Raw genomic sequence first — 19,407 nt, forward strand, 5'->3', positions numbered from 1 at the left:
GCCGGACTGATCAAAAGAAGAGAATAACGAGTCTAGAAATGGATCCAAGGAATTTGATAGGATTCAAGAATTGATAAAGATAATATACGAAGTTAATGAGAAAAGGATGGATTATTCAAAGCAGTTTGGGGATACTGGCTAGTCATCTAGAAACAAATCAAGGTGGAATCCAATCGCAAAATAAATTCAGAATAAATTAAATGTTTAAGTGTTAAGAAGTCAATCAAAAAATATACCAAAATACAATAAGTAAATTTTTTAAAAATGGGGGGACTTCCCTGGTGGCGCAGTGGTTAAGAATCCGCATGCCAATGCAGGGGACATGGGTTCCATCCCTGGTCCGGGAAGATCCCACATGCCGCGGAGCAACTAAGCCCATGTGCCACAACTACTAAGCCTGCCCTCTAGAGCCTGGGAACCACAACTACTGAGCCTGTGTGCCACAACTACTGAAGCCCGCGTGCCTAGAGCCTGTGCTCTGCAACAAGAGAAGCCACCGCAATAAGACCGCGCACCACAACGAAGAGTAGCCCTCGCTCGCTGCAACTAGAGAAAGCACGCGCGCACTAACGAAGACCCAACGCAGCCAAAAATAAAATTAAAAAAAAAAAAAAAATTGGATATTTTTTGAATTGGATTGGAGAAATCTTTTCTATATAAAAGCCAAAACCTTGTAACTATGAAACATAAACTGATAATTTTTACTATGAAAATAAAAATTCCTGACAGAAAAAAAACATTAATAGTTAAAATACAAACCAGATAAAACATTTGCAGTACATATGACAAGCAAAGGGTTAATATCCTTAGAAACAAAGATCTGTTGTAAACCAATTTACTACTAGATGAACTATCCCAGCTCCTAGCTAACCAACCCCAGTTGCCCACGGAGCCTCTTCTCTCTCAAGGACCCTGTTCCAGCAATTCTATCCCCTCCCATCATTAATTATTTTCCCTCTTCTTGAACATTCTCAACAGCAAACATGCAGGTACTTCCATCTAAATATAGATAAATCAAAGCAATAAAAAACCACCTTCTCCCAACCCTCTTTCCCCATTGAGCTAGAACCCCATTTCTTTGCTCCCTTTTGCTGCAAAACTCCATGGAAGTGTGTTGACTTAATACAATGTCTCCAGCTTATCTCCTCCTATGATCTCTTAAACCCATCTCTATTAGGCTTTTTCCCTTTTCCTCTAAACTTTTCAGAGGCAACTACAGTTAATAGTTCAGTAAATGTTTCCAGAACTTCTTCTCTGCAGATACAAATATACCCCAATATGTTTAAAAACTAGTTATCTCTGTGTGGTGAGATAACAGATGACTTTTCTTTTTTTCCTTTATAATGTTTTGGTACTGTCTGAATTTCTTCAATATATAATAAGCCTGTGTTACTTTTATAATCAAGGGGAAAAAAGTTGTTTTCATTTTGATAAAGGCACTATCTTAGCCTTAAGAACACTACATCTGTGGCTTTGCTTTTAAAATGAAGAGTTAGAAATAAAACCAGAATAAATGAAATTGTTCACTTTTAAGAGGAAAAAAAACCCTACTAAAATAAGCAGTAACCCCTCATTCCAGAGATGCATTTATTTGGATGACTTTTTATGAGTGCAGCTTCTATATTGACGTCTTTCTAGCTAGAGGTTATGATTTTTTTCCTCGAATAGATGACAGGGAGAAGGATAAATGGTGAGCAGAGGGTCTCAGAAGGGCCTATGATGGGATCATAGACATGAGAGGTCCAAAAGACACCTTGAGGTCATGAAAGAGATCCTCCACTCATCTGATATACCTTCTCGCCCTCCAACACACACACACACACACACACACACACACACACACACACACACACACACACAACCCTTTATCAACAGACTGGAGCCCTCATTAACCCCTCCCTGCACCGAGTCCACCATGCTCCTCATTCCCAGCTTGACCCCCTTCATCACCACCTTCCTTTGCTATCTTTCCTGCTTGGCTTCTTTCTTCTCCTGACCTGAACAAACCTGTTATTTATCCTCCCATTTATGAGATAAAACTAATTCCTTGCTTTAAAACAGAACAGTTAGAAACATAGTGTGGAGATGATAAGTCTACAAAGCCCAAAATACTTTTTAAAGTGAAGTATTTTTAAGAGGTTGAGAATATTTTCAAAAACACTCTCATGAAGGTCGAAACACAGAACTCGGCAATGGCCTATAGGAGTGCAGTTGCTGAATTAGATCTAAGCCGAAGCCAATCATTTGTTATAAAAAAGAAAAGGACACAAATGTATACCGACGCATGGCAAAAGGTCTGAAAGTGTATGCAACATAATATTAATAGTAGTTTCATCTGGGCTACTGGGGGGAGTGTTAATTTCCTTTCCTATAAAGTTGTATTTTCTAACTGTTCTATAATTTATACATATTACTTACATAATAAAAAAATTAAATACATGAATTGAATATAAGCCCAAAGAGAAAAGAAGGGGAAAGACAAAAAGCTAGGGAGGGGAAAGTAGCGGCAGGGAAGTGAAGTGAAGGCAAAGAAACTACTGAATTAGTCCACATTGAGAGGTACAGGGGAGACAGCTCTAAATCAGAGTCCCCATCTTTATCCTGCAAACCCGGGAGAGTCCCCTGCTTTGTTCTGGTAAGTATGGCTAACAGACTCTAGCCAAGTCCAGCACAGTTGAAATGCATAAATGTAACCATATAAAAGAAGAAATTAACAGCTTTATCCTGGGAGTGGAAGTGGAGGAGTACCCTCAGGAATGCTGATATTCCCAGAGCTGCTTCTCTCCACCTTTGTGTTTTCATCACAAGCTCCAGGAGCCCCTGAAAAGCAAGCTATCCATTTTCAAGAAGTAAATCTCTTGGACGAATACCTTCTGTTCACTAGCTGGAGAGGAAAGGTGCTGGGCTGTGTATTGGAACTCCAGCTATCTCTTCTGGCACAGGTTCTCAGGGATGAGACCATGTCTAGTGGGGATTTTCTCCAGATTCGACAGCCTTGGCCCTACCAAAACACGCAGCTTTGTTTTCACCATACATCACTCAACCTGAGTCTTTCGTTTTTCCTTTCAAGCATCCACAGGTCAAATACTGTGTGTTCCCAATGGTCTGAACTTCTTGGACCAGCAAAGGGACATTCATTTTGCTCAGTACTCCTTTCACATTTCTATTGTGTTCGATTTCCCACTCCCCCTACCCAAGTCCCCAGAGAATAACTTCTTCCTCGTTTTAATAACTTGGACGGCACTCAAGGTTGATGTGTTTCTCCATTTTGCAGGATATTTTCTTCAGAAGAGACAAAACAGAGGCTGACAGAGTAGCCGGGCTTGGGAGCAGCATTAGGAAATCAGCAGGCGTTAGGAACACACAGAAAATGATTCTAAAGAAATACAAAGCAGACTGCAATGCGAGGCACCATACACAGAATTATTCATAAAGGTGGACTAGTGCTTAGAAAGATTCCCCTCCAATTTTTTCTCCCAATGACCCACTTAGAAAATATAATTTCATTTGTTTGTAAGGAAAAGGGTCAGAGTTAAGAAAGTGGCTTCATAAAGTACCTTCTCTTCGACTTAAATTGAAACACAATATTCTCCCATTTGAGGTCATAAAAGTAGCTCTGATCCCTACGGGCACGCAGAGATTAGAAAATGAGTAAAGGGAGGAGGAGAGAGGAGTAAATCAGTGGTAAGATTCCCTCCTCCCCACCCTGTTTCATGTTTTCATCTCGTCTTGCCCATGTCCTCCCTACAATCCTATCCCCACCCAGTATAATAACACTGCTCCCCAACGCCTAACGAAAGATGTCTCTGTGGACTTGCTTAAGCAAGGAAACAAGCTCACTCTTTTTTTAAAAAGTAAAATTCTCAAGAAAAGGCGATGTGAACAAATATTTAGTGGGCGTTAGTGGGAGGCACATGATCTTTTAATAAAAACATTATAATGCCTCTTTTTTATGAGTGATTTAGAAATTATATCCTTTTTCTCCAAAACATGACTCAAACCTCCAGTATTCATGTTACAGATCTACCTTGTCACCATGATTTTTCTTACTACTGATTTCAGATAGTGTCCAGACACTAGTAACAGATAAATGTAAAAACACAGTTATTTCTCTTTGTCTTTCTTCATGGAATATCTTTTCTCAAATGTATTTTCCGTATTAACAGCATTTTCATACCATGGCAAAGGAAAGCAAATTTGGTACAGAGAATAAAGATACCTACCCAGATTATGTACCCCCTGGGAAAAAACCACTTTCTACTGGGGTATCAGCTTCAATTGAATCCAGTTCTCTGCTGTTCATGGGCTTGGAGGAAAGAGCTAAGGAGTCGCTATTTTTAGAGCTAAGAGAGGCAAACTGTGGGTCATGATCTATTAATGAGTTGTAAAATCAATTTACACATCTCAACCAGCATTTTTTAAAATGATATGTAATAAAGTAGAAAACATCAGTATGCACAGCATGTAGTAAGTATCGTTTTGTGAAAACTTCTACATGTGTGGGTACATCTGATCTCAGTGTAAAAGGTATTTCTAACTGTGGTCGCAGTCTAAAAAGTTTAAGAAACTCTAATCTAGGGCCCAGATACTGGAGTCAGACAGAAGTGGGTTCCAACGTGGCTCTGACCCTTACTTGCTAAGTGAACTTAACCTCTCAAGCCTCCTCATGTGAAAGATGGGTGTGAACATAATACCCTAGGATTGTCATGAGATCAAAAGAGGAGAGGTATATAAAGCCCTTCACACCCTGCCCAATAATGTTAACAACCATCTTCAGGTAAATGTTCAGCTCACACTCAGAAGCAAACATTTAGTTGACTTACAACATGTGCTAAAGGGATAAAAACACAGTGTGAGAGAAGATATTAGGAAATTAGACAGTTGTAATGTTTTGCTCTCCAAAGAGTTACTCTTCTATAAGACTATCTACTGGAGGAGTCCTTGATGCTTTTTATACAACTCTCTGAATAAAGTATTCAAGAAATACATTTTAATTTCAGGAATCCTTTTCCAAAACGTAAGCACCAGATCAAGGAAAACACTTCTAGTTTTTGTTTCTTTCACAGGATTGAACAAAACAAATTATATGCATTTTGTGCTTCATCTTTGTAATATAGCTTCTGACTCCCTAGCAAGTGACTAATATCATGTGTCTAAAGATCTTAAAAGGTACCAAAATTATCTCACCTATGGAAAGACCCAGATTCAAATACATGCCAAGATTCTTTATATGTAATTTTTGCAATTAAGCAAATAAACTAACCCTGTACTCCAGCATGAAGAAATTTTAAAAACTGAAAACATACTACTCACTTCACAATCATGTTCTATCTATTCTTGGCAGGTAGTTTGGTGAGAGTTACTGAATTCTGATTACAGTAGAGAGAAGAAAAGCAAGGGATCCAGAAAGAAAGGCTGGGACCACGAAACATAGGACAAGTTTTGAGTAGGTGGAAAGATACAGTGCTAAAACTGTCAGCAGCCCCTTGTGCTGTGGGGAAGTGGGGAGAGAAAAAAATCCAAGTCAATAGCAGGCTTTTTTACTTTTGGGTCTAGAGAGACGAAGTGGAGATTTGGTTAAAATAGAAAAATTGGGGGCTGGGGGTGGAAAGAAGGATCTAATAGTGAGTCTTAGAAGATGAAAAACAACTTCACTAATCACTGCAGGATGATCCAACAAACAGGACTGAACCAACAAAAGAAAGATGAGAAGAGGGAGGCTGGTTTTGGTGTTTAAGCAGAGAAAACAAAATCAAAAGAAACAGTTACAGAAATGTCCAAGGGTGCAGGCTATAATAAGGCTGGGGAAAACACAGATGTTTAGGAATTTTCAAAAGTCTTTGCAGAAAGTCTGGCCATAGACTTGGGGTAAAAATTAAGTTCTCCCTGAGAGATTTAAAGGTAAATAGAGAAAAGGCTGAAAGATTTGACCGATCTAACAGGAATATGTGTAATGCCGCAAATTTCATATTTTTTGAAACGTTCACCAGGAAATGAGCAGGGTTGCTACAGCATCATTTTTTTAATTGTTTTCCAGGAGTGTGTTGATGAGAAATGTCACCACCTCCATTTTTACCCACAGTATATCTACAATAAATAAGAGGAGGCAGAGAGAGACAGAGGGAAAAAATGAATAGATTCTTCCCATCCCTGTGCACCAACTGCTACCCTGATTACCCATCATCAGTCCTAACTCCTGCATCACCCCAGGTGCCAGTCAACAAGGCCTATGTCATTTGCTTTGCCATCATCGCATTGTCCACTCACTTGCTCTGCCCTTCTGTCCATTTCACTGAGCTGGAGCTCCCAGCAGCAACTCTAGAAGAGAAGAAGAGGTGGGGAATGGGGACTGGAGCATGCGTGGCTCTAGCAAGCCCCCCAGATCCCACAGTCCAATGAGAAGCCACTAAATACACAGAGATGTAAAGCCAGCTGTCTAGTCAAGAGTGCTGAACTGAGTCCTCGATCCCACTGGGGCTGATGGGGTGGGGGTGTGGAAGGCAGCACAGGGAGGCTGGAAAGAGCCTTTGCTTTGGAATCAGATCTGGACGTGGAATCCCAGCTCTACCACATAGCATGATGTGAATTTGGGAAGTTACTTAATTCTCTGAGCTTGACTGACTTATTTGGAAAACAGGATAACAGTACCTAGGCATCATAATGCCATCAGGAAGATTAGATGAGGTGACCTAGACGAGAACCTGATACACCACAGGTGCTTCATGACTGTCACATCCTACTGCCCACCAACTCAGATTCGAAACCAAAAGTGAGTTCTTTTACTGTTTAAAGCAAGTCCCACCTGCTTTATTTTTTTCACTTCCAGGTGCAAAGCATTGTCCCTACCTATGTTTGATTGCTATGTTCTCCCTATTCTGGTTGTGTATCAAGTGTGATAAAAGTCTGTTCAGGCAACCAGGTGTGAACACGTCTGACTTTGGATGGTCCAAATCATCTTCACTCAAATAGGAGTTTGGATCCTGGACTTTGTAAACTCAAAGCATTTCTTGATAAGATAATGTAATGATTAACCTCTGTGATATCACTAGCAAAACACAAACATTAAACAAGTTTGAATGGACACAAGTTTGAAGAACTCTAAAACATTCAATAAGGAAAGGCCATATTTAATTTTCCCAGTATTCTCAACCCCCTTGTTCTAGACGAGAACATCCCCTATTTATATTCCTAAAAATTTAATACTGAACAACACTGACCAACTGGGAGAGGGAGGAAAGCATCTTAATTCTACAGAGAGCCATGCCTATTCTTCTAAAACTGTACTCTCTTCATACGGTATAAGGACCTTTAAAATGGTTCAAACAAGTGTAAGTTACTGTTTAAGGGAAATGGAGTAGAGAAGACCTTACCCCTTTAATGTGGCTCCTAAGTTCATCTGATTCCAGGTCATGCATTCAAGTTGGGAGGTCATTTGGTATAAATTGTCACTGTTAGAAAAACACTCAGAGTTAGAAATGCATAATACAAAAGACATATATATATGCAACTGTTTCTCCAAAAAGCAATAGACTTTTAACTTTTCTTTACAATGAAAGCCTCCACATTTTCCAGAATGACAGAATACACGAGTCTGAAATGATTTTCATTTCATCCCACTGATCTCTGCACGTCATTCACTTCACACACAGCAGAAAGGATGTGAGAATAATTTGGAAGCCTTTAAAAAACCTTAGTAGAGCAAACACTGAAGTTTCTAGAGAGGTACTAAACCTCTGAAGGGAAGAGGCTAAAGGGAGTGAAACTTTGAAAGGCAACACAGGCTGGATAGCTCAACATTAAAGTTAAAAGCCTGGAGCTGAAAGTAAAAAGACAGCAGATTAATTATTCGTGAAAAGGCCATTAAGTTGTTTTAATCAAAAGGATAAGTATCATGTGGATTATGAGGGCCTGAAAAGTCAAAGAGTGATGGGTGATGGATGGTCTAATACTCAAGGATGTGACAAGCAAAAGAAAGAGGATGATAAACTCTAGATACAACTGAAGGAATCATTCTCTATAAATTTTATAGTCACGGAGTTTTTTTTTTTAAAGCCCCCAACTCAGTTCTATATTATATGAGGGAAAACAATGGCTGATCATTTACATTAAGACCCCAAAGGAAAAATGTCCCACCATATAAACCAACCAAAAGTTTTTCTCTCCCTTTTTTTTTGCACATACAACTCTTAAAAACATCATTATTACATATGTTTTAAAACACATCTCTAAATGCATTATAGAAGAGCTATCACATCTATTTCCTGGAATAACACTCTTGTCAAAGTATCCTGCATGCACGACTCATGAACATCTTTATTATATGCTTTTATGTTTATTAATTTATTAATTTTATATTTATCTCCTTCCTAAAAAACTAGCACATAACTCAATTACCAGAAATCCCCTAAGTAACCAAGCTCATCTAGGAATAAATGTAGTTCTGAACTGAAATGGTTAATTATGAAATTTGAGACCCAAGAGATTAATGGTTTGTCTGGGAACGCTTGGTCTAAACACATTACAGAAGAACATTTCCACTCCACCGTCACAGCAGAAGGGAAAGAAGGTAAGAAGCTTTCAGTATGTAATGTATGATACCAGATTGCAAATTCTGGACAATATCCACCTTGTCACGGCATTCCTTTGGACTGCTTCATCCATCGGGCAGAGGTAACACCAAAGTTTAATTAAGAGAAGGTTCTGTAAGGCCAGCCAAACTGAGGACTTGTGGAGGGGTGAGGGAAATTACAGTATTTATCCCTTGGAATAAATGAACACCATGCTCTCTCTCAGCATAGCTTGATAAATCATGGTGGAGTCCATCTGCCTCTCATATAATCACTGAAAATTATTTGGAACTCCTTAGTGGTGGGTACACAGGATAAGGAGGAAATCAGATTCCAGGAGGGAATTTTACGTATGAAATGTGAAGTGACTTCAAACTCGAAGTACGTGTAGTTTCATTAGTCAGTGCATATCTGGACCCCATCATTCATCCCCGTGTCTGACTGGCTATTATGCTACTACAATATCCTACATATCAATGAAAAAAAAAAATGATTAGTCTCTCCTGCAGCTTCCCTGTTCTCAGCAGCGGCCGGTGCTGGTCTGTGCCACTACGTTTCGCAATTCCACGAATTCTTGCTGTAAGGCCAGTGTAATTAATTCCTGAAGGACCCCAATTTTTATTAGAAGTGCCAGCCTGCTGCATTTAACATGGGAGAGTTTCTTGAACTTTCTTTGGGCTGACAGTTCATTAATAAGCGGCCTCCTCCACAATCTCTACTGGTTTTTGTTCTCCTGCGCCTTTTCATCAGGCAATCCATTTATTAATCTTGCCATTAATCTCAGCCAACAGGCATTGTATTCCCCAGGCAGCTCTCTATTTTTGTCACTGATTTTAAAAAATTGTTCACCAACTAAAATCACTCAGCCCCAGTTGACAATTTTCCTAGGTCCTATTGGGATGTGGGATCTTTCTGAAATTATTTCCTCCTTGCATAAGACTAAGAACACTAATTTTCAAGAGGTCTGAGAAGCAAGATGAGTGACAGAAGTTTACACACATGGGTCAATGAGTCCCAAATATCTAACTTTATGACTTAGGGATTTTCTCACAGACTTAAAGAATAGTCCAGCAGATTCCTAAAGAGAAAATCATTTTAAGGACATTTTCTTGGCCCCCAGAAAGCAAACCTTCTAAAATACAGAACCTATGTCTTATATATGTATCTTCCTAGTGGGTGCTTGATAAATACTCTCTACCACACTGCCCAATATGGAAGCCACTAGTCAGACATGGCTATTGAGCACTTGAAATATGGAGAGTACCACAGGTTGAAATAAGATTTGGGCTTTTGAGGTTAAATAGAATATTTTAAAAATTAATTTCCTGTTTCTTATGTTTTTTAATGTGGTTACTAGAAAATTTCAAATTACATAGATGACTTGCATTATGTTTCTATTGGACAGTGCTACTCGGTAAATTTTAAGACCTTGAGCATATCAGTTCAGCTCTCTGCACCTCAGTTTTCTCATCTGTTAAATGGGAATATTAATCTCAATCAGTCTAACTTTACTGGGATGTTGTGAAGCTCTAATACTGGCTCTTTCAAGACTATACAGATAATATATTTTAACTTTTTCTAATCCATCAAATTTTGTATAGTACATTCACACATCACCAATACTCCTCACAACAACTCTGTGAGGCAGGTGTAATTATGATTCCCATTTATCAGAGGAGGATGGGGGCTCAAGGAAGTGTCTAGTACTGACTTGCCTGATGCCCCCACCTCTACCCTGCCAGGCCCCTTTAAAGGCTTCCTGGCATTATTTGACCTCTGAGTCTTGTCCTCTCACTACCATTTAAATGATAGTAAAAATAATATAGTAATACAAACAGGAGTCTGGAGGTGAAAGAGAACATACTCAAGGGAGCATCATGACCTACTCTGTCTCCAAGATGTGGTGTCCAACCACATCCTCTTCACCTGATTAAGAATAGTGTGCCAAGATCCCAGTAGGACCCTCACTTCGATTTCAGTGGTCCTGATAGCTCACCTTGCAAATCCGCATAAGGGGAGAGAAGGTGGAAAGGGCCAATGGGGAAGGACTTTCAGAAAATCCCCAAGCAAAAACCAAAAAAGAAAAACAAACAAACAACAACAACCAGCAAATAGGTTTCCTGAGGCTGGCCATAGGATCAGAGCACAATTTTAACCACATCCTGCCTTCTGTTGGCTGCGGCTCCTCAGCAGCTCAGTCAGTCGGCTTGGCTGGCACCACCTTTCAGCTGGATGACAATGACAGTAATGACAATAGCTGCTGCTGGGAGAGGACAAAATGTGAATTTGAACTAAAAATACTGGTCCCAAGCATGCTCAAGCTCTGATCTCTTTGGGTAGTTGGTCAACACCCAGCTCTCATCATGAAAACCCACGAAAAGAGGCAGCACCAGTAAAGGAAAATATGACCCCTGGAAAATAAAGCATCTAATTACTAAATAACCACTGTAGGTGTCGACCACCTCATTCCCAGAGGAGATCAGATAAGCAGGTGGTTTGGCTCACAGTGACCACAGTGGTCATGTAGGCATTTCAGCTCCCAGCTCCCCATCTAACTCTGTCTGTTTGGAAGTGAACTCTGAAATTGCTGGCTGCCAAAATATATTCCAAAAGTCATGGTGTCTTTTATATTTTTAAGTAGATCTTTAAACAGAAAAAGTCACTGGTTTCCTATGTAAGAAATGTTTGAAGCTGGAAGCAAGGGAGAGAGGAAAGAAACTTCTACAACTGGGATTAATGCAAGTTGGAGTAAAATAAAAGGAAGTCAGTCCTAGCAAAAAGGGGAACTTAAAAGGAAATCAGTAGTAGATCATATAGAGTTTGCTTTGGCCTGGACTGCAGTATTACTGAGTTCTTGACCTCTGCACAAAAAGAAAGGAAGAGAAAAGCTCTCGGCTATTATCTGGACCAGAACTCCCCCACTCTTCAAATGCATGTGTAATTCAAGTATATTTTCATCTTTAAGTGTGTTTAAGTATATTCAGCAGAACAAAGTAGAAAAGTCCTTATTACCACTGGAATGGAACTGTCGAACCTGATTAAGACTGGAGTTACCTCTGCCAGATGGTTGCTGGCTGGCAAACCAGTATCTTGGTAGAAGAAAAGTATTTCCCGAGATCAAGGAAAAGAAATTCCCAATAAGAAAAAGGCACATGTAACTGGCATCTGTGAACAGAATTCATGATGTTTCCAGAGTTTGCTGTAATAGCTCTGCCCCACGCCTCTACCTGATGACCAACGCTCATGCACAGAGGCTGCAGCCAAACTTCCACGCAGACTTTTTCCTGCGTTCTTCCCTCCAAGGCGCCACAGAGGCTGCCTGTTCAGAAATTTCTGCTCAGCAGGCCATGGTGAATAATCATTTTACAGTCCATCTCTTGGTATTGTAATTTCTCTCTAGCTCACCAGTTAACCAAAGAAAAACCCACTAGGGATTCAACTTCTATTAATAAACACTTGGTCAGCACAAATGTTGCAGGAATAATTGAAACTAGATTTTTCCCACTCCCTGGAGACAAGTCCAATTCCAAGCCTTTCTTTGGCTTTGATAACACTGCCCACCACCCTGGAAACCATTTCAGACTTTCTGCCTTCATGCCTACCTATATGGGAAACAAATATCAGTATCGTCTTAAACGAAACTTGTACACCATGTAAAGTGTTTGTAGACGACACGTAAGAAGAGGCATTATTAATTATGATTTTATTTCTTCGGTGACAGATGTCCTCGGATTTAATTCTACATTGAAGGCTAACCTAAATGGTAGATCATGTACTTCCCACTGACCGGATTCCCCAGAAGCTCTATGGCTGCTAAGGAAGCTTCTCTCACATGACAGTCTACCAGTAACAGGCTCCGCTGTCAACTTCATCATTGGATTGAATTGTCAACATTCAATTACAAATATTCAAATTAGCAATTACTGCTTCTAAATTGGAATAGTTTTACCTGCTAGGGGGCCAAAGGAAACATGCATTCTCATTTAAATTGGTAGCACAGTTGCTAAAAATGAATATGTAAACCTAATAAGAGTGCAAAAAGAAAAGGAAACTAGAATGTCTAAAAAAAAAGTGTGCGTGGGAATATTTTTCAAACACAGGGCACAGAACTCCTTTTCAAGGTAGCTGTGAGAATCAACCTGTGAAATGGGCATGGTCAGGGATTGTGGGCTCCAAGGAGCTCAGCAAGCTGAGGGAGAGAGGGGGACTTGTGGAAAAGGATTCAAGGGAAGTGAGCGGGGAAGGCCCAGCTAGCTGCCTGCTCTAGGTCAAAATCAGGGGAAAACTGTGCTTGGTGTGGTTGGACTTCACTACGTTTTCCCCTCAGGGTAGCACGGGGTCCCCCCTGCCCTGGGAACTTACCTCTGGGCAAGCACAGACCAGGGTGGCCCTGGAAGCTGTCGCTCCCCCTGGGTCTGGATGGAAGGGAGAAAGGTCTCTGCCATTTCTGCCTGTTTCTTTAGGAGCCTGGACTGAACTTCAGTAGTTCACGCCCACTGAGCGGTAAAGGGAAAGCTGGAGGAGTCTGGAGCTTGAAAGACAGCTGCTTTGTGAGTTAAGACTTCAGGAGACAGCTCACGTTGGCTCCTACAATACTCACCAATGAAAATACTGCCTCTGATCCACTGAGCGATTTCAATTGAAAACTATGGGTAAAACTAATGGATAACGGGGTTTCTTTCACAAATGTGAGGAATAAAGACCTTCCTCTAGCAAGACCTAAGGCAGATGCCACGTTTGGAAAGAAATGGCACTTAACCATCAGGAGAGGCAGCAGGGTGCAGAGGGTGGGAAGATGGATTCTGGAGCCTCACACTTGCTCTGTCCCTTACTGTGTCACACTGGGCAAATTCCCCTCCAAGGGCTTCAGTTTCCTCCTCTGTAAAATGGGGGTGATAACCTATTGCCTACCTCAAAGAGTTTCAGATTAAATGTAAATAAGTCAATACCTGTGAAGTGCTCAGAATGGTTTCTGTAAGTAGTAAGTTTATATAAGCATCTGCTCTTATTATTTATTAGCAAAGGTGCTGGCACAGACTGTATAAGGGGAATATTCCAGGTGGAGGACACCAAGTGGCTTGGAATCCCTCAGCGATTCAGAGCACACATGAGCTTTGAAGGCAGAGAGACTAAGAATCAAATCCTGGTTCTGATTCTCACTCGCTGTGCAACTTGAGCAAGTTACCTGGAGTCTCTGAACCTATCTCCTCTGCAGTAGAGTGCGGATTACCGTACCAACCTCGTAGGTAATCAGAAGAACTAAATGAGTAAACTGAGTGCAGCACACAGTGCAGTGCCCAGCAGCACAAAATATGCAGTAAAGCCTAGTGATTACGTAATGAGGGCTATGATCGCTGGGCTCCAGAAGGGCTGAAATCTGTTCCAGAATCCTTAGTGACCTTTAGACAAGATTCTACCCACTCTCAATACGGTGGGGAGAGAGTATGGAGAAAACTGTCTCCTAACACTTCGCATAAGTTGATTGGGGTGTCACTTTCTATTCACTACTGATCACATCTGTGTATAGCTGTAACTCCTCAGATCTGTAACCTGAAAGAGAGGAGAGAATCACTTCACAGTTCTCTCAGAATAGGCAGAGAATTTTGAGAATTTCCTCAAAGCAAATTCACATTGTGCAGTGCTTATTTAATGTCAGTGTATGTACCATTACCTTTAGGTCATGTGGGAAGGGAGACTAAATCCAAGAATGGGGAGACAGAAGCTTTGGAAGGGCAGGGCAAAGAAGCTGGGCAGGCTGCCTTAGGGGGTCAAGTGCAACAAGTCAAACAAAATACAAGCAAGCCTTTCCCAGGAGGTCCCAATTTTAGACAGAAAAGGGAACAAAGCCAGGGATCAGAAGAACCACTGAATATCTAAAATCTAAAACTTTAGCCATTAAGTGATTAAAGTTTAGTCGTACTTCCTATGCTTTTTCAAACACTGTGTTCACAAAAGCATTTAAATATCCTTCAAACATTTTTAGGAGTAGGAAAGAAGGAAATGACATAACCGTAATGGTAGTAACGTTGATGCACAGATCCAATTTTAAAACATCCTTACAAATGTCCATCCATCATTACTGCAGGGGAAGTACCTGATCTTTGAAAAGTGATTAGAAATGCTGTCAATTTAGAGTGGATGGAGCTTCAAAGACTCAGTCAGCACAAACTTCAAGGAAGCAAACTTTTCCTACGGGGTCACAAATTCTTTTTCAGGAGATATTACTTAGAGATTTTTTCTGTAACAAGAGAAAATGGTATTTTTATGACATTCATATAAAAATGAGCAAAGAAGTTCCAATTATGTAGAAAGAAGAAAGGGATAAGCAAATATCTCTGAAAGATGAACCTGACAAAACTGCTTTATACAGTGGCCAGTTAGAAGATGGATTAGAAAATGTGAAATTTTTATGTATAAAATGCAATCCAAGTGACTTTTCCTGCTTCCATAGCAACCATTAATTCAGTCCTAAGTCAAAATCCACCACAGGGACTCAGTTTGGAGAAATGTTGTTAAGACAGAAGTTGTGATCACTTTATCCCCTACTCATTTCTAGGCTGTTCAGTCCCTTCGTAGGGACCCACAAGGTGGATCTAGGCTTGAAGAGGGGAGAGTAAGAAATGTGTGTAACTGTGTCACTACTGAACCAGACTCCAAAGCCTCCCACTCCCCAACCTCCAAGGAGGTATCCGAACCCATCTAAATAGCACCCATTCTAGCATCAAGGTCTTCCTCTCTGCTTGGGGTGAGGCATCAACCAGGAGCCAAGGAAGAATGACTGGGTCAAAGTCATCCCACTGGGAGCCATTCCAACTGTACCCCCAGTGGCTAGAATAAGAGCAATGCTGCTCTGGCAATGGGCAGGAGCAGCTCCTTAAAAAGGAGGGCAACGACCCCACCATCTCAGTTTTGCTTGGAGAGGGGGTTCATAACAGAGATTTCAGATCCTGTACCCATTCCAGTGAGTTGACCCACCAAGGGAAGGTTCAAAGATGGTTGCTCGGGACAGATCACTGGGTCTGAGGTGCCAAAGAACAGAACTGGGTTCTAACTAGAGAGGGAGAAAAGGAGGGTGAGAAGCTGTGACCATTCAATACCTCTATCTGGGCAAAATGCATGCCTTTCCCCACCCCCTCTCTAAAATTATTTTTTAAAAAAAAAGGCGGGGGGAGCAGGGAGGAAAAAAAGTTATCTTGAATACAAGATCAGATTAGATATGCCGGATTTCCCGATCAAAAGGAAAGGTTTCCAAAATCTGTGTACCGTAGGCGTACAGAAGTAGACGGGCTCGGGCTCGACCCTGTCCCTCCCCGGGATGGGAGAATCAGACCAGTCCTAGGCTCGGTTTCATAAACACGTCGGAACATTGGCATGAGCCGCCTGCGGGCTCAAGAGCGAACACTCCTTCCCCTCCTCCACCTGTGGGACTGGAGGTCCCCCAGGCGCGGCCATTCCTTCCACCAATCTCCCAGGGCAGGCGCTTTTCCTTCCTTTATTACCTCACTACCTCCTTCCCTTGACGTCAGCCCCGGGTCTTCCAACAGAGGGGAGGGAGGATGGAGATGAGTCTGGGGCAGTCGGTATCAGGATCCCCGCAGCACCGGGTGGGGGGTAGGGATGGAATATGAGGTAATGCGCGCCCAATCCCCGGCATCCAAGGCCGCGATCTGCCACTTCCCTCCCTCCGCCCCACCTTCCCGCCCAGCTCCGGCCGGTATAGTTACTAGGCAACCCTATCGGTGACGCGGGATGCCGGCCAAGTTCACCCAAAGTTGAAGAGTAAATTTGGGGGAGAGAAGGTGGAGGGTGGAGCAAGAGCCTAGAGAAGGCACGAGGAGCTGGAAAAGAGTCTGCAAGGAAAAGAAGCTGGTCTTCGGCCTCAAGGGAACAGGAAGAAGGGCGGGCGCGGGCTGGAGCGGTCTCCCAGCAGGTACCGCTGCCGCCCGACCACAGTCCCGCACACAGTCCGGGGTAGCTGGGCGCTGGGGACGACGCCCACAGAGTGGTGCCGCAGCCCGAGACTCTGGGGGACAGGAGTGGGGAGAAGGTTGTGGCCCGAGTGTACGCGCCCTCGAATTCGTCCCAGAGAAGGCTGGCGGGTGTGGCCAGTGCGCGAGGAGGGGCTTGAGGAGTGAGAAGAACCGAGTGGGAGTGGACCCCGTGTTTAATCTTTGATCTCGAGGAAGCTGAAGTCCTCCCAGCAAAGAGCCCTTTTAAAAAAAACTCCTCAAAGCGCCGCTCTTCCTTCTTCATCTCCAAACAGTAATCGCCCTCATTTATATTCAAAGTAAGAACACTGGGGGGACTTCCCTGGCGGTCCAGTGATTAAGACTCCGCGCTGCCACTGCAGGGGGCGCGGGTTCGAGCCCTAGTCGCGGAGCTAAGATCGCGCATACCGCGCGGCGCGGCCAAAACCAAAAACCAACGTACACACACAAAGTAAGAACACCGGGAGACAGGGAAAGCTACTTCTTTCAAATGGGAGCCAGGAGAGAGGCTTTCATTTGCTTTATGGAGACGAGTGGGCTAAAGGCGTACTTTGCCTCCAGGACCCTGCACGGCCGCATCCGGGCTGCCCCGCGTCGGACGTTCCCGTGCTCGCTGGCTCGAGCGCCCCCTCCGAGGTCGCGTGGACCCAGATGTGGTGCCGAGCGCCTTCCTACCTGCTGTAGGGCGTCCTCAGCAGCAGGGCCTGGCTGCCTGTGCAGCTGTCGGTGGGCGTGTGGCAGCCGTAGACTGGGGGCGGCACGGAGTACTGCTGTTCACCTGCAGAGAGCCAGGAGAGCGGGGTGAGAGCACACCAAGGGCTGGGGGTGCGGGGGTGCGAGGCTGCGGGCAAGGGCTGGGGCAGAGCGTCCTGAGCTGGGCTCCCAGGCTGCGCTGGGGGCACTGGGGCCTGGATGCCGGGGCCGTGCAGAGAGACGGCCTACAGGTCACAGCGAGCTAAGCCTCTCACTTCACATTCCCTTAGCAGTCACGGCACAGAGCACCGAAAAGGCCCTCTGGACATTCGCAGTCTCGGCTGAGCGGAGTTAACATACTTGGGGTGGGGGGAAACAATCTTTTCTTTTGAGTGAGATTAGGCTAATTATTTCTAAAATTCTTTTAGCTATCCTCTCCTCCCTTCCCCAATTTGCTGTGTGCTGGAAATTCCTGGGGAGGGAGGGGTAGCATGGAAGAAGGGGAGAAAGACCCCACATCATTCCCTCCGCTTACCCAGCGAGCCCTGCTGGCCCATGGGGTCCTCGTGCTTGAAGGAGTGATTGGGGAACTGAGCCGCGTGGTGTGAGGGCGTGTGACCGTAGCTGGGCGTCCCGTCGAAGGTGACCGTGCTGTATCCTGCGGGCGCGGCCGAGAGAGAAACAGCGTCGGCGGAGAGTCAGGGACCGTGTGTCTGAACCAGCACCCGGGCGAGGAGCGCCCAGCCCCGCATTCGGATCCCGCTCCCTCAGCCCCCAGGGCTTGCGGCGGGAAGCCGGGCCCAATGTGACCTCGCGACAGGCTCCCCGTCCTTTCCCGAGTAAAGCCCAGGCCTCCCCACCATTTCCCAATTTATTTACGCCCTTGTCTTTCAGGGCGTCCGCCGCTTCTGCACACCTCGCAAGTATGAAAGCCGCCAACCGCTCGGCGGAGAAAGTTGTTCTCCCCCCAAAACAGGGCAGCGCGGGCGACCGAAATGAATCTGCTCGCCTGACCCGGCGCTGACTCGCAGCCGTAAATCAGAGGCCCGCGCACCAACTTTCATTAATTACTCGGGGCCAGTTAAACGGCATGGGCTTTAAATGGGGAGAGTAATTACAGAGTAATGTTATCTGTCTGAGGCTGCGCGACCCGACACCATTGACACCCAAGGCCCTCGGGAAAGCTGGTGAGGGGGAAAAAGAAGGGGCCTTTCAAGTTGGGCCCATGGGCCTCGACCCTGCGCCCTCCTCCTTCCTACCTCGGACCCACCTCGCGCCCAGCGGGTCGGACTGTGACCACCACTGCCGGGGCGGACTTCCTCGCGCACCAGTCCGGGAAGCCTGTTTGTTTCAGAGTGTGCCTGAGACTGTACCTCCCTTTCCCTCCATGGTATGCACTGGTCCTCTGCCTCAGTTTCCCTGCCGAGAAACCGAAGGCAATACCGCCCGTATTCTTCCCCAGCTCTCCGAAAGTGAGGGAAGAAAAAAAAAAAAAAACGTGTTGGTTGAAAAACGTAGTCTCCTTCTGTGACTATTGTCACTAAATTACTTTAAACATTTACCGCACTAGCTTCTGCAAAACTGTAGCTGCCTCTGGGGAAAAAGCATCCTCCAGCTAAGATAAAGATCAGTTCTGAGCCCTGAACCCAATGGTGGGGTCCCTTCCGATGCGCAGGCTCCGTAGTCTCTGGCCTGAGGTCCTGACCAAGTGACGAATCAGATTGGTCCAGACGCTCACATCGGCTCCCTGCAGGGCCACTGGGCCGGACCCAGTCCCCCCCACCCTCGGCCCCGCCTCTGGGCACTGAGCTGAGTCTCCAAACCCCGCTCAATTCTTGGGAGTGGGATGAGTCAAATGAACCCCATTCCCCCACTCTTGCCCCAGACATGGTCAAGGCTCTACAAGTGTCCAGTGAAGACTTAGATTGAACAGTGAAAGGTGGCCATTACCCACATCTTTCAAATACACATCCCCAGAACAAAAACAAAAACCGACCTTCTACAGTCCACTTCGGGGAATGTGGTGTGTCAGTGTGGGAGGGAGGGTTTGAACAGGTCTTCATTACCGGATTGTACAGGGCAGTCCAAGTCTCACGCACCAATTGGCGCCACAGGTTGACAACTTAAGAAGCCACCAGCTTTTATAATTTACATGACCC

The 19,407-nt window shown here is 44.1% G+C and overlaps 1 protein-coding gene across 1 annotated transcript in view; it reads right to left on the reverse strand.

Annotated features, from left to right (window-relative positions):
- The window catches only part of WT1 (WT1 transcription factor), a 42,816-nt gene extending 24,270 nt beyond the window's left edge, over positions 1–18,546 (reverse strand). Inside the window, exons 1-5 of the mRNA XM_059931337.1 lie at positions 18,519–18,546; positions 17,784–17,906; positions 17,231–17,333; positions 7,371–7,448; positions 6,268–6,318 (exon numbers count right to left, since the gene is read on the reverse strand). Of these exons, the coding sequence (XP_059787320.1) occupies positions 6,268–6,318; positions 7,371–7,448; positions 17,231–17,333; positions 17,784–17,805 (254 nt within the window). The 5' untranslated portion in view covers positions 17,806–17,906; positions 18,519–18,546. The remainder of the gene's footprint in view (positions 1–6,267; positions 6,319–7,370; positions 7,449–17,230; positions 17,334–17,783; positions 17,907–18,518) is intronic.
- Between the last annotated feature and the right edge of the window lie 861 nt (positions 18,547–19,407).

The sequence above is a fragment of the Balaenoptera ricei genome, chromosome 8 (assembly GCF_028023285.1).
Source record: "Balaenoptera ricei isolate mBalRic1 chromosome 8, mBalRic1.hap2, whole genome shotgun sequence".
Classification (NCBI taxonomy): domain Eukaryota; kingdom Metazoa; phylum Chordata; class Mammalia; order Artiodactyla; family Balaenopteridae; genus Balaenoptera; species Balaenoptera ricei.